The 14296-nt window shown below is 33.1% G+C and overlaps 2 protein-coding genes across 10 annotated transcripts in view; one reads left to right on the top strand and one right to left on the bottom strand.

The window, feature by feature from the left end:
- Positions 1 to 3476, bottom strand: part of LOC118205980 (uncharacterized) — a 106893-nt gene extending 103417 nt beyond the window's left edge. For 3 of the 6 annotated variants that reach the window (XR_015043054.1, XR_015043053.1, XM_085823842.1), the window contains exon 1: positions 2911 to 3476. Coding sequence is in view for 2 of the 6 variants with exons in the window: in XM_085823842.1 (XP_085679968.1) it covers positions 2911 to 2996 (86 nt within the window). In the remaining 4 variants the exon portion in view is untranslated. The other 3 variants (XM_085823843.1, XM_035378258.2, XM_035378260.2) reach the window with 3 other exon arrangements.
- A 1091-nt stretch (positions 3477 to 4567) lies between these two features.
- Positions 4568 to 14296, top strand: part of LOC118205983 (cullin-5-like) — a 170684-nt gene continuing 160955 nt past the window's right edge. Inside the window, exons 1-2 of one of the 4 annotated variants that reach the window (XM_085823827.1) lie at positions 4568 to 4708; positions 5112 to 5157. In XM_085823827.1, coding sequence (XP_085679953.1) covers positions 5125 to 5157 — 33 coding nt within the window. In that variant the 5' untranslated portion in view covers positions 4568 to 4708; positions 5112 to 5124. Of the gene's footprint in view, positions 4709 to 5054; positions 5158 to 14296 lie in introns of those variants that run through there. The other 3 variants (XM_085823829.1, XM_085823830.1, XM_085823828.1) reach the window with 3 other exon arrangements.

Below are 14296 nucleotides of genomic sequence, written 5' to 3'. Positions count from 1 at the left end.
GTGCGTAAACCACATCTTCGTTATTATCGCTTATAATAAATATGCCAAATTTCAAAACGTGCCAAAATGTAAATTCACGTATATCTTAGGAAATTTTGAATAAAATACTCTAACTTTCTGCACATCTATTTAATGATGATGTAAAAAATTTTATCGGTTATGATGCAAAAAATTTTATCAGTTATAATACAAAAGTTTTTCAAAAAATTTATAAAAAATATTTAAAAATACAAATTTTTAATAAATAATGTCTAGATTAAGCCTATATTTTGAATTCTGGAAGAAAGAATCAAGTAACTTTGATAAAAAAGAGATATTAATAAACATATATTAAATTCAATTAACATTGAGGAGCTTAGATTTTGATAGCTAATTTTTAAAAAAACTACTACTGTGATTTACACAAAATTTGAGTGGTAGAATCAAAATACGGAGAAAAGCTGGCATGTCATTTGAGAAAATGTTCGATTTTGTGTCAAAATACCCATACTAAAACAGTTCTAGATATAAATCGCACTTTCAAAACATGAAAAATGAAAGTAAAATTTCGTCAGTCTTTTTTTTTTTTTTTTTTGTGCACAGTGTACCTCTTTATTATTTATCCATAGAAATACTGTGAAAGTACTTTCAATTTTTATGATGAACAAGCACAGTTTGATGCGTATTTATTATTTTTTAGTAGTGAAATATTAAAGGCAAATCAAGATAATTTTTGGTGAAGTTAACCAATTTATACTTCATTAATGCAGTCAAAAGTCGTTAATTCGGACCTCAAAGCTACAAACTTTCTGCGCATGCGTCGCGTTGACGTATGTGCGTAAGACCTTTACGGCTGCGAATATGCGTGTGCAAAATACGTTTACGAATGCACGTTTAATGTATAACGGACAGCATAAGTTAAGCTAAAATTATCTAATTCAGTTAATGCTGTAGATTATGTTGTTCCTTAATCTTCTAATTGGATTTGGCTTATTATTTTTTGCAGACTGTTAGAGCAATTTTATAAAAGTAAGCTTGAACTTTCGATTATGTCAAATAGAATTTCTGATATATATTTACTAATATGTAAAGGATCTACAATGCGAAAGTATGTTCCGAAGTCCATTAAACAAAAAGTGGAATTGCTGCAAAAAATGGATAAAGGCATATCCTTTGTTTATCTAAACTTAATGTTTGTTTAACTTGGTTTATCTTTAATGCCGCAGCACGCAATGAATTGGAAGTTGATCTGCTAGCACTATCCTTATCTTCAGGGCAAATGTTTTTATTTTATTTGGCTTATAATTCCTTACTAAATGTAGTATTTCATCTCGATGTACTCCTTCTTTGATATGATTTTAATCATTCCTCGTCATTCTAATTCGCTTCCGACAGCGAAGAAAGTGACAGAGGTTACTGAAAACAAAAAAATTTCGATTGACAAATTAGTCGGTATTCTCGACACAGCAATTATAGGACTTGAACAGCAGAACTTTGTAACTGAACAAGAAATTATGTCTGTTTATAGAATTAAAGAGAATGTATTTTCACATAAAAAACGAAGCAACTTAAACAACTTACATTGAAAGAAATGTTTAATAAAGTAAACAAATAAATATTAAGCTTTTTTTTTTTTTTTTTTTTTTTTTGTGTAAATTTTGATACCCCTTAGATCATAATTGTTCTTTATTTCATAAATTACAGTTTCATATTTTTAATTTTATAATTTCTGCATGCTATCTTACAAGATTTAAACTGATGATCTATAATCCGGAATCTCCGAAGTCCCGACGAGTCCGGATTAACGACTTTTGACTGTAATGAGATTGGTTTAGATCTTTGCAATTTTAAAACACAGTGGACACTCATTAATCCAAATTTAGATAATTCAACCTTTGGTTAATTCGAGCTAATACAAAAGTTCAAAAATTGTATGGGAATTAACGTTAAAAATATCTCATTGATTTGATCTAAATTTTTTTAAACTAAAAATTTGACAATTTCCCCCCATCTAACAGAGAAAATATGTACTGCATTTATTATTTTGTGTGTCAAAATCACCTGTACGTAAAGAGGCACATGTTTGCATTCCTAGACTACTACATCTCCACATTAGTGGCTATTGTCTTACTATCCACCTCTTGTCAGTGCTTAATGGACAAAGCTCCCTGGCCCAGCCACTTTTCTTGGATTCCCTCAGAACCCTTTACGAATAGGTTGGAGAATCATTTGTCATGAATTTTCTTAGAATTTCAGAAAAACCAGTCTTTATTTATTTCTTGTCCTTAAAATATTTTGTCAACTTATTTGAAAAACAAGGATTTCTTTTTCATTTCATGATCATGTTAACTCTTTATTGCTTTTCAATATGTTTAATTTTAGATAATGTAGCATATTTTTTGGGGTTATATATACAAGGAGATTTTTTTTTCTTCAATGATACACTTTTAAAGTTATATTTTCCCTTAAGATTGGATAATTCAAACTCTTTTCCGAGAACTTTTGAGTTTGAATTAACGAGCATCCCCTGCATATTTGGGCCTGTAAATAAGCAGGGATTATAATTTTTAAAAATAATTTCATCTTATGTTTCTTATCATAATCTATCCTTATAATTAGTATTTAAAGATTTTTATACATTTTTATTATTGAATAATGTAAAAAGTATCTACTATTTATAGTTTCTAGGTATTTGCTGCGTATTTTATAATACGTTTACTAATATGTGCTTTTTAAAAAAAATATTTACCTTATTTTTTACAGAATAAATTAGGGAAAATTATTATTTACCTCTCATGCAAGACGTAAAGTGCATATAAAATTTCAATGCTTTTTTTTATAATGAACTCCTTATAAACAATCATAATGAGTATAAAACTTTCCCAAATGTAAGTATAGGAACCAGAACACGGCCTTAAAAGTTAAACTTACTTATTTGTCCACAATTTTTTATTATTTGACATTCTAAAACATGAATATTTTCGCCATTTGAAACTCTCTTGTAATTGAAAGTACATGACAACGACCAATACGATCAACGACTGGAAATATATAGGCCATGTAAGGACTTTAAAGCCTGGTAAGGTGATTGAGCATACAAGGTGATTCAGAATTCCCCATCAATATTTGGTGGGGAGGTAGGGAATAAGAAAAGAAGGAGATTTCATATAGGAAAGTATCGGCGCAGACGAACGCATGGTGATGTAGAGGGCGCTGTGTGTACACAACTTCCATACATAAGCACAGCTGTTTGACTACCAAAAAACATATATATACAATTTGCATTCGACCGATACTTTGTTATACTGCTTCTGCTTGGAACACGGTCACTCAAACTCAACTGCATCAATTACAAGTAATGCAAAACAAATTTCTGCGCATTATTACTGATTCACACTATCTTATCCGCAATAAACTTTTACACAGAGACTTAAACCTTGAGACGATTCCAGATTACATCAGAAGAACTAATGAAAAATTCTTCAACAAAGCTGTGCAATGTGACTTTGTTAATTACTCTTAAGTTTTTAATTATGAAATTCTCTTCGAAGATAGAAGCGTCAGACCACTTGCAGCTCACACCTTCATGGGAGGAGACGACAACTTTTTCACTTAGCTCCTGAATTGGTAGCTGTTCATACTTCCAATGCATCTGATTTTGATTGAAGTTCTTCTGTAGCTGGAATATTATTCTTGGTGAATTATAAAACTAATGCTGTGAGATTTTTCGCATTGTGATGATATAGTAGTGTTGTAAATAGGTTGCTTAGGTTGTTGTTGAGTTGCTATAGCGTATTGTGTTTAATAGTTGTATTAAAATTGTGTTGTATAGTTGTATTGTAAAGTGTTGTATTTAGCACTATTGATTGAGATGTTTAGTTATATTTGAATTTGTCATTGGAACTATTGCTGTAGTGTATCTTCTCATATTGTTGTCATTGATTTGCATTGTTTTGGGTCCTCCTTGAAAGCTATGATCGCTCGTCACGTTTTGCGAACTTATCCGATTGGATTCTCTTGCTCCTTTTGGTACTTATCTTCTTCCCCTTTTTCTACGTTTTCTCATCTGAGATTTTCTCCACGTCCAGATTTCTTTATATCAAGTGCCCTTGGGCTTTAATTCTGGAACTGGCAACATTGCTCTTCGAAATAGCTGGGTCAATTATAGGGTCAAGTATCACGCTACAAAATACGACATATCATCACGATAGTTCATTCATCTCTGCGCATGCGCTAGCCACACAATTTCACCAAAACCTCGTAAATCGCCAAATTAAGTTGCGCGTAGTAACTAAATTTAGTAAAAATACGCCTCAGGGCGAATATTAAGAGTCTCAAGGAAAAGCTAACTTTCATCCGCAAGATAAATTACCCGCCAGATCTGTAACATAAGATAGAAACATAAACTCGTCTATAACACAAGACTAAAGCTCCTTTAAAGGGTATTTCTAATAGCTTTACATAAGATGTCCTTAAAGGAGCCAAAATGGCGCCAGCAAGACTGTTCGCTGGAGAATATTTGAAAATTGTCCACTAGACCACCCCCCTACGGGCAGAAAGATGTAGCGAGTATTAAATGAGCTCGCTTATTCGATGTGTTTGGTAACAATAAATTTAAAGATGCTTTTTTGTTCCTCTCCACGTTAGTTAAGTAATACGTTTTTTTTTATTTCGTCAGTGATCTTGTTAGCACTATTAGTAAATTATGGAATACTTTGAAATATAGGAGGTAATAATAATTTTTTTTTTGTTTGCGTAGTACTTTAAATTATTAGCATGCCTAATTTTTTAGTGAAATGGTGAATTCACAGTTGAATTAAAGGGGATAATATAGTATGTAGCATAATTTTGGTATTGAATATGAAATTTATAGTTTTCTTTTTATGTGGAAGAATGTTTATTTCTTGCATTTATCTTTGTTTTTTTTTGGTTACCGGTATTGTTTAATCTTCAGTGTTTATATTTGATTATTTCTTTTTCGTGATTTTAAAGAAGTGCTTGCTAAGTTTTTCTATAATTTTTAAATATGCAATTTTTTTAACATTTTCCTTATGAAACAGTTGAATTTTATACCTATTTAAGAGAAATGTAGATGACCTGTGTAACATAAATGTACTCCACTTGCTTGGCAGCTCAGGAATCTGAATGTTCTGGAAAAGTGGAATTCGCCGAAACCAGGTATTTTTAGCTTTCAAATACATTTTAGCCTTTCGAAAATGTGAAATATATATTGTTTGCATGTTTGACAGACAAAAAAAAAAAAAAAAAAAAAAAAAAAAAAAAAATTCTTTTACACAGGCGAGGGGGAATACACAAATGTAGTAAAATGAAAGAGAAAGGTGCAAAATCATTATATAATAATATGAGAAAAGCGTACTAGATATGAAATGATAATAATGATGAGAAAAGCGTACTTATCTAGATAATGCTTTCATGTATGGCCAGTACATGTAATTTAAACAATGATAATTTTTGGAACTTCATTATTATAGTAGCCTTTAAAATTTAATCCCTTATCAACTGAGGTGTAATGTGTAGCAAGGTATAAGAGCGTATGGTGAGATATCTCAGTTGATTATTGATTCAGTCTTGAGAGCTGTTATAATCAGGAAATGCCTAATTTTGTAAAGAAGTTCGAAAAAGGTTATTGAGTTTTGTAACCAGGTTTTGTTAGTGAGCATTGTGTAATTTTATTCAAAGGTGTTTAACTTCTAAAAATGTTTTAAAAATAATTATATAAGATTGAATATAGAAATTTTGGTACTATTCCGGTTTGAGGGCCGTAAAAAATTGCAGCAAAAATGTATGCGCAAAAATGCCAAATCTATCTAACGTGCCCATTTAACAGCGTGCCAAATGTAGTGATTTCAAATTGCGTAAGTTTGGAAAGTTCTATATTTCTTAAGACGCCATTGAAATACTAGTTTAATTTTTAAATCCATTTTTGATTTTAAATCCTCTTTTGATATTCAAGGTTTTTAACAATTTGGGAATTGCCCATGACGAAAAGTCTGCAGTAGCATTTTGGGGAAAGTGCAGAATCACCCACTGCTTGGCGCACTTTTAAGAATTGCACATACTCGGTATCCATGTCATCAACCTATTTTCACTTAAAAAAAAAAATCGCAGAATTGCACAAAAATGGCAGTGTGCACACCCTTGACTTTATCTATGTACACATCGACCTATTTTCATTTAAAAATTAAAAGAAAATTGACAAAAATCTAATTTTTTTACCCTTGTAAAAAGCGCCAAAAAAATAAGTGGGCGACTTTGAACTTTACCAACAATTTTTTCAAAGAAAAGGCACCATTCATTATAGGAAATTATGTTTGAATAAGCAATGAGATGAAATTATGCTTTAGCGATAACTCAGTAGTGAAATATCGATGCAGGAATTCATTCAGTAATATTTTTTAATAAAAATTATAATAATGATTTGAAATAGCTATTTACTCTTATGCTTCCATGTTTATCCTTTTTTATATAAATTATAATAATAAAAAAGTATTATATGAAATTAACCTTTTATCTAAATAATCTTTAAATGGTTATTTACTATTATTCTTCCTTTCTTGCATTAGGGTTGCCACAATTATTTTTGGCAGCACTGGCATCAACAATAGTTTGGCGATTTTTTACGGTCCTCAAAACAGAATAGTACCGAAATTTTATGTATCCTGAATTTCTACACACGCACACAAATGCAAAAAATGGATAAAGGCATATCCTTTGTTTATCTAAACTTAATGTTTGTTTAACTTTGTTTATCTTTAACGCCGCGGCGCGCAATGAATTAGAAGTTGATCTGTTAACACTATCCTTATCTTCAGGGCAGATGTTTTTATTTTATTTGGCTTATAATTCCTTACTAAATGTAGTATTTCATCTTGATGTATTCCATCTTTGATATGATTTAAATCAAATTCCCCATCGTTATAAATATCACGAGTACACATCAAATAGTTTTCTGGTTACAATTTTCTAATTTCGACTATGCATAATGTATGTACGCATGCGCACGCTAAAAGAAATTTTTAATAAAGTAAACAAATAAATATTAAGCTTTTTTTTGTAAATTTTGATACCCTTTAGATCATAATTGTTCTTTATTTCATAAATTACGGTTTCATATTTTTAATTTTGTAATTTCTGCATGCCATCTTACCAGATTCAAACTGATGATCTATAATCTGGAATCGCCGAAGTCCCGACGAGTTCGGATCAACGACTTTTGACTGTACTGTTTTTATTTTATTGTAAAACTTAGAAATTTTTTATTAACAAACTCTAGTATTTGAAAGAGAGCATTGGCAACAACTTTTGAAATAAAGCAGATTTTTCATCTCCAGCTTGCAAGACTATTGCCACTGGGGAAAATGAGGGTGAAAATTATCGTTTTTCCGAGTCTTTAACTAATATCTCCAAATTTAGCTTCTTCTTTTTCTTTTTTGAAAAAGTGGACGTCGACATTTTCCAGGATCCAGAAAAGAGTTGTAGAAAGTTTGGCGATGATAGCTATAGCAGTGACTGAAAGTATATAGGACATAATTTTCTATAGTGCAGAAGCAAATGAATGGGATCTCCAAGCTAAGGCCTGTCATCTCGTCGCCTCTCAGCGAGCAGACGCAGCAAATATTCTTCAGACTCTTCCCGAAAACAAAGATTTCGAAGCTCTGTCCAGTTGGTTGGAGCTTTGCTTTGGAGAGAAGTGTTTAAAAGACTACAGCAGGCTTCAATTAAAATCCTGTCAACAGAAACCCAGGGAAACTCTCCAGGAACTTGCCATGTATGTTGAAAGGCTGTCTCATGTCACCTTTTCAGAATGCTTGACAGAAACAAGGAAAATCCTGTTCCTGCAGAATTTATCGATGACATCGAAGATCCAAAAGTACATAACATTCTACGAATGGCAAATGTCAAGGATTTAAAGAGCAACTGTGGTGTATGCTGTGAAATTCGAGGCAGCCCAGCAAGCAACTCATAGAGACCACTCACTCAGAGCTGTGCAAGTCCACGTGCCAGTAGATCAAGTCATGCCTTGTTCAGATGATTTATCCAAATAAGTCAATGCTTTGATATGGAGTAGGAATGAGAACAAACTGGCTCTAAAGTGTTGGAAATTTGGTGCTGAAGGCCACATACGATGACATTGCAGAACACCCAAGGCTACGTAAAATAAAACAGATGATTTCACAAGACAAGTCCAGTGCCTTGAAATGAAATAACAGGGTTCGTACGGTCCTTAAGAATCCTTAAATTTTTTTGCAATCTATTTTTGGTCCTTAAAAGTCCTTAATTTTGGCAAAAATCTGCAGAAGGTCCTTAATGTTAATCATCTGAAATTTCTGTCTGTTTTTACGACTGCCATTTTGAGTGTGAATTAGCATTTTGGAGGAATATTTTCAGTGATTCACTGACCTATATGGTTATCTTTTGAATGGTTTCATGAGTTATAATTTGTTTCTATTTCTAATGTAAATGATGGGATACTTGAGTTTCTAAGCAAGAAGTGAAACATAAGCATTTCAACTTTTTCTAATAAAGAGCTCTTTAACAACTTTTCACTTTTGGGGATGTGAATTTTTTTATTAAACAGTTTTAAATTTGGCGACTTTTCAACATTTTGGCGATTTTAAGATCCATTTCTATAGAAAATTTTTAATCCCGAGATCTGAGAATTTTTCTGTGATTTTTTAAAACATCGTAACATTGATAAATTTCATTACAATAATGGTAATATATTGAAATTATATTTAAATAATAACATTAAATAACATTTTTATTTTTTGCTCTCATATTATAAAGTTTCATTTTGGCAACTTATTATATAATATATTGAATCTGAAAAATAAACAAGGTATAATGCTATAAAGGTCATAAGGAAACAGCTCTTAGCAAAAGCAAAATTAGCTATGTAATTAATTTAAAATGTCTTCCTTTTAATTTTTTCTTATGTAATTGCCTCAGAATATGCATCAGTTTTCTCTATAAAATTAATTTTATACTTTTTCCCTACTTTATTTTTTCTAAAATATTTCTGGCCTTTTGCTGTAACAGAATTGGTAGGGATAATTTTTCTTTAGGATTTTAGATGTTGCAGCTTGAAAAGTTTAGAAGGATTTGAAGGCAAGATTCTGGAAGATTTGAGAAATATGTGACAAAATGAAAAATGTCTCCATGGTATCAACACGTAATGGATGTATTTTACGGAAAGTTTGCAGTGAATTTCTTACTTTTTGGAGAGCGTCTGGAAGAACAATGAAAACATATTTGAATGTTTTACTTCTGATACTAGAATCTTTTTCTTAACATGTTTATCTTCCCTTTATTTTCTTTACTTTTCACTAGACACGATAGAAAATATCAAAAATGCTTCTAATGTTATCACGTGGGCAGGCATTATAGAAAGGGATTTTTTATTAATAAAGAAATTGGAAACTTACAATTTAAAAGATTCATCTAATATGTCTTAATGCATCATACACAGAGCTGGTACTAGGCATTTTCTCACCTGATGCAATCTTTGTCAATCCTAAATTCTGCTACTTAGTGCCTTTCTAAATTCTGCTTCCAATGCCTGCTCTAAATTCTAAAAGTTTTGCCATTTCTGGATTTTGTTGTTTGGTGTGTCACTAAATTTTAAAAATTTTGCCACACCAGCTCTGTAACCGGCCTTTACTATATATATTTCATACTTCTTCTGAATGTTCATGTTACTAAAGAAATAAAATTAACGACTTTTTCTATACGTTCTAAATGCATTTAGTGTTTTTTAGAATAACAGAAATCCTTAATTAAATCCAAAAATTGTAAAAGGGAAAGGAAACGTGTTGAAGAAAAAAACTGAATTCATAAAGAAAATTATTCTTCAAAGATATGTGCAGTTATTATTATGTAAATTACCCAATTGTTTATGATTTTTGCCTCTATTATAATTTCCCGTTTCTATTTCCTCATATGATAGAGCTACTGAGCCAGATTAAATTAAAATTAAATTGTATAAACTTTGACTACTAGTCCACACTTTTAGTTTGAATTTGAATGTTCTTGTTTAATTACGTGACCATGAGCTGTAATTGATTTTGTTAGCATCAGAACGTGCCTTTATTTTCTAAGTTCTTTTAAAATAAAAAGCTTTTTTAAACCTTCGTCTTATATTGTTGTAATTTTTAGCCATAGCGATAATTTGCTTCATGTTTGTCAGGGGTTTAGGACTATTTAATTTTTACCAGATCAAGTAAACCCTCATGGGTACATTGTGGAGAGGTTGACAAGTTAGGAGATAAAACACACAGAAATTAGTGAGAGCATTGGTTTGCATATTGAGGCAAATCTCTAATTGTTAGAAAAAGAGCTTAAATAGAAGGAAATCCATATAAAATAGCCAAAATGTATGGGAAGGCTTCAAATTAAAATGACGGATAAATATTTTGTTGAGTGTTGCTGTTACAAAACATAAATGTTTTGTAGCTTTTAATGTGCGATTATCCTAATATTGCTTACAAATCAATGTCATAAATTACATGTATAAGGGTTGCCCAAATGAAAAGCAGACACGTGCGATAACGTCAGAATGAATGCATTCATAGCAGCGCCACTGCACAAGTATTTAAAGGGTGGTATGATGTATGCATCTCAGATGGCGTTTAACTGTGAAACCTGTTTGTAGGAGATTAAATTGTGCGAAAGGAAAGTCGTGCTATCCATGGATGCGTCCAGATAAGAACAACGCACGGTAGTACGGTTTCTGGTTGTGGAAGGTGAGCGTAATGCGGACATCTATTGAAAAATGGTGACAGTGTATGGCGACCACTGTTTAAGTCATACGGCTGTAAACAAATGGTGTAAAAGTTTCCGTAAAGGGCGGCAAACGACATCAAATCTGCCGAGACCAGGCCAAGCAAACAAAGTGATCACCTATGATTCCATTGCCTCTGTTAGTGAAATGATCCAAGCTGATCAAAGGGTTACGACCCGTGAAATCAGTCATGAATTCAACCTGAGTAAAGGAACAGTTAACACCATTATCCACAAACATCGGGGGTACAGCAAAGTGTGTGTGGCATGGGTACCAAAACATCTGACCTTTGATAATCAAAAATGATGATGGCCTTTTGTCTCCAGCACTTGATCCATTATGAGGAGAATCCCGCATTTCTGGATCGTATCGTTGTGGGCGACGAGACCTGGTGCCATCACTACATACCCAAATCCAAGAAAATGAGTATGCAATGGAACCACAGCTCATCTCCTCCACCACGAAAATCGAAAGCTAAGATAGCTGCATGGAAAGTGATGCTTTCATTTTTCTTTGATTGTCGTGGACCACTTTTAATAGAGTTCCTGCCCCAAGGGAGCACTATAAATTCCACACAATATTGCAGTACTGTGATGAAACTGTGACAAGCAATAAAAAACAAATGGCTGGGCCTTCTCACACAAGGAATGATCCTTCTGCATGACAATGCGCACCTACACGTCTCCCAGGAAACCCAGAGGACCTTTAACACATTCCGTTGGGAGGTTTTGGAGCACCCACCGTACAGTCCGGACATGTCACCCTGTGACTTTCACATCTTTGGGCCACTTAAGAGAACCTTACAGGGAAAACGTTTCCATTCAGACAATGGAGTGAAGGAGGCCAAGCAAGATGGACTGAAGGAAGGCAAGAAATTCATGTGAAGCCTAGCAAGTCTTCCTCAGGAATTGGCCCCAATCTTTCTACAACAAAGGCATCAAGCTGCTGCCGCAATGCTGGGACCTGTGTTTCAACACCCATAGTGATTTATTTTGATTTACATTAAAGGTATTATTTTTCTTCAACTTGTCCACTTTTCATTTGGGCAACCCTTACATTTTAAACTGTGAAATTTTATTAAATTTTGATTTTAATAGGACTTTTTTAACAAATGTTGTTAAAAAATAAAATTTAATAGTGGCCATGTAAATTCATAATGACTTAAGGTTATCTAACTACCTAATTTAATTATTTATAACTAATTGCTTACCCTTAAAATTGCCTTTCATTAATACTCATGTGGTCACAAGATAAAATACAAAAATGTAAAAATTCATGTAAAACTTATTTTTTGCATCTAGTGAGACTTAAAATAATGCAAAACAACTTATCACCTCTGGTGCTTTAATAACTTATTGGAACCTTAAAGTATATTAACTGGGTTACAACCCCTGGAGCTCTACACGGAGCTATGGCACTAACTGTATCAAACAGATCCTGACTAACTTGCAGCACTTGCCAACCATGCCTACATCAGGCCTTTCAGGTTGTTCTAATCAGCAGGTCTCTCTCTAGACAAGCAGCAGCAGTGACAACATTGAGTCTTTTGTTATGAATCATGCTGATTGGGATCTTACGTTTCATTTTAACCTATGCTGTTTGACATAAAATCTACCTGCTATTTACTAAACCTCTAGACTGACCAATTATGTGACAAAATGAGACATAAAAAAAATCAACATAAGCAAACTGTTAGTAAAACGTATATGTCACATATCTTCTTTCAAATATGTCCAACTATTATAAGTGTAAAATATTTAATGCTACTTGATAAATTGCATAAAGTTTATTTTATTCTCAAACTTATTGATAATTATGTTAATTAATTCATGTTTAGTAATAATGCATACTACTTAGGGATCTATTTTATTTTTAGGATGGTTTTACAGAAATGAAATTCAGGCATAGATAGTATTTTTAATTGAATTTATTCAGTTCCCATTTGCTCATAGGTCCTTAATTTTTTTCATAAATGGTCCTTAAAAGTACTTAATTTCCGTGTGCAGAAATGTGTACAAATCCTGAATAAGGGTGAAAAGAAACCAATTTGAAAGTACTGGAATTGCAGTGTTGAAGGCCATGTACGGAGGAACTGCAGAATACCCCAGGGCATGAAAAATTAGACCCATTCCCCAGCAATGCCACGAGAAGCAAATTAATGGCCATATCGCAAAAAGGAATTTGAAGGATAATGAGAAACCCCAACGTGCTTCAGATATCTGCAGTGAGTGACAGCAGTAATGGACTATCCATCAGTCAGCGTATCAATGGAGTTCCTTGCAATATGATCACGGACACAGGAGCTAATGTTACCTTCATTTGGAATGATTTAGCTAAACAATTTAAAGATAAACTCATTTGAACGCCATCCCGTGTTACACTCCAGACTGTGTCTGGCGACAAAATCGACATAGATGGGAAGTTAAACGTGAACATCACATTTGGAAGTGTCGCCTATCATCACGCGGCATATGAGGCAGAGATTACAGATCCTTACATACTTGAATCAGCAAATAAGGAAATACAATGTAAGGAAATACAATAATTAAATACAATTTTAAGGAAATACAATTTTCCTTGGACTTCAAAAACAACAAACTATTTTCAGCATCTGAAGACATAACTATCCATCATCAGAAAGGATCCTCACCTGGAAACGCTGATGCCTCATCTGGAAGACCCTGCTCAGAAAGCTGACGATATCATACTAGAGTTGAAGAGAAACACAAGGTGCTCAATCCAGTCGCATGACAAATTACAACATCAACATTGGCTGATTGAGATCCATGGAGTGACAAAGAGTTCAGGAAAGGCCAGCTGGGAGATGGCAACATGAAACACATAATTTATTTAATGCAGTCTTCAAACAGAAAACTTACATGGCAGGACATTTCGATCTATATTCTGATGACAAGACTATACTGGGCTCTCTGAAATTCACTCCACATTCGAAATGGCATCTTGTACCAAAAATTCGAATCTGATGATGGAAAGTCTTTTCGATGACGGTTGATACTTCCAAGATTTCAGACATCCTTAAAGAACTACATAGCAGCTCTACAGGAGGCCACTTCAGAATAATGAAGACTTGCAGAAAGTTTGAGAGCGTTTCTATTGGAGTAATGCTAAAGACAACATGCAAAAGTGGTGCCGATCTTGAGATGATCTTGAAAAGAACCGAAGAAACGCAGTTGAGATAAGCTGCAACATTACAATGTAGGATTGTCTATTGAACATATCATCTTTGACATCCTGGGACCTCTGCCACGAATTGCTAATGGCAACAAATACATCCACATTGTCGTAGATTAGTTCACCAAGTGGCCTGAAGTGTATTGTGTTCCTGATCACTGTCACGGTAGACTGAATCTGCCACTGAAGACTGTTACGGTAGCAAGAGGTAATGATTCAGTTGGATTTCCTGTGTGCCTTTTCAGTTACATTCCGATCAAGGAAAGAATTTGCATCGGCTGTAATTAAAGAATTCTGCATTGACAAAATCCAAATGACACCTTT

This window comes from Stegodyphus dumicola, chromosome 9 (assembly GCF_044657685.1).
Source record: "Stegodyphus dumicola isolate Sdum_Otavi_A_Nest chromosome 9, ASM4465768v1".
Classification (NCBI taxonomy): domain Eukaryota; kingdom Metazoa; phylum Arthropoda; class Arachnida; order Araneae; family Eresidae; genus Stegodyphus; species Stegodyphus dumicola.
This window is presented reverse-complemented; position numbering and strand designations above follow the sequence as displayed.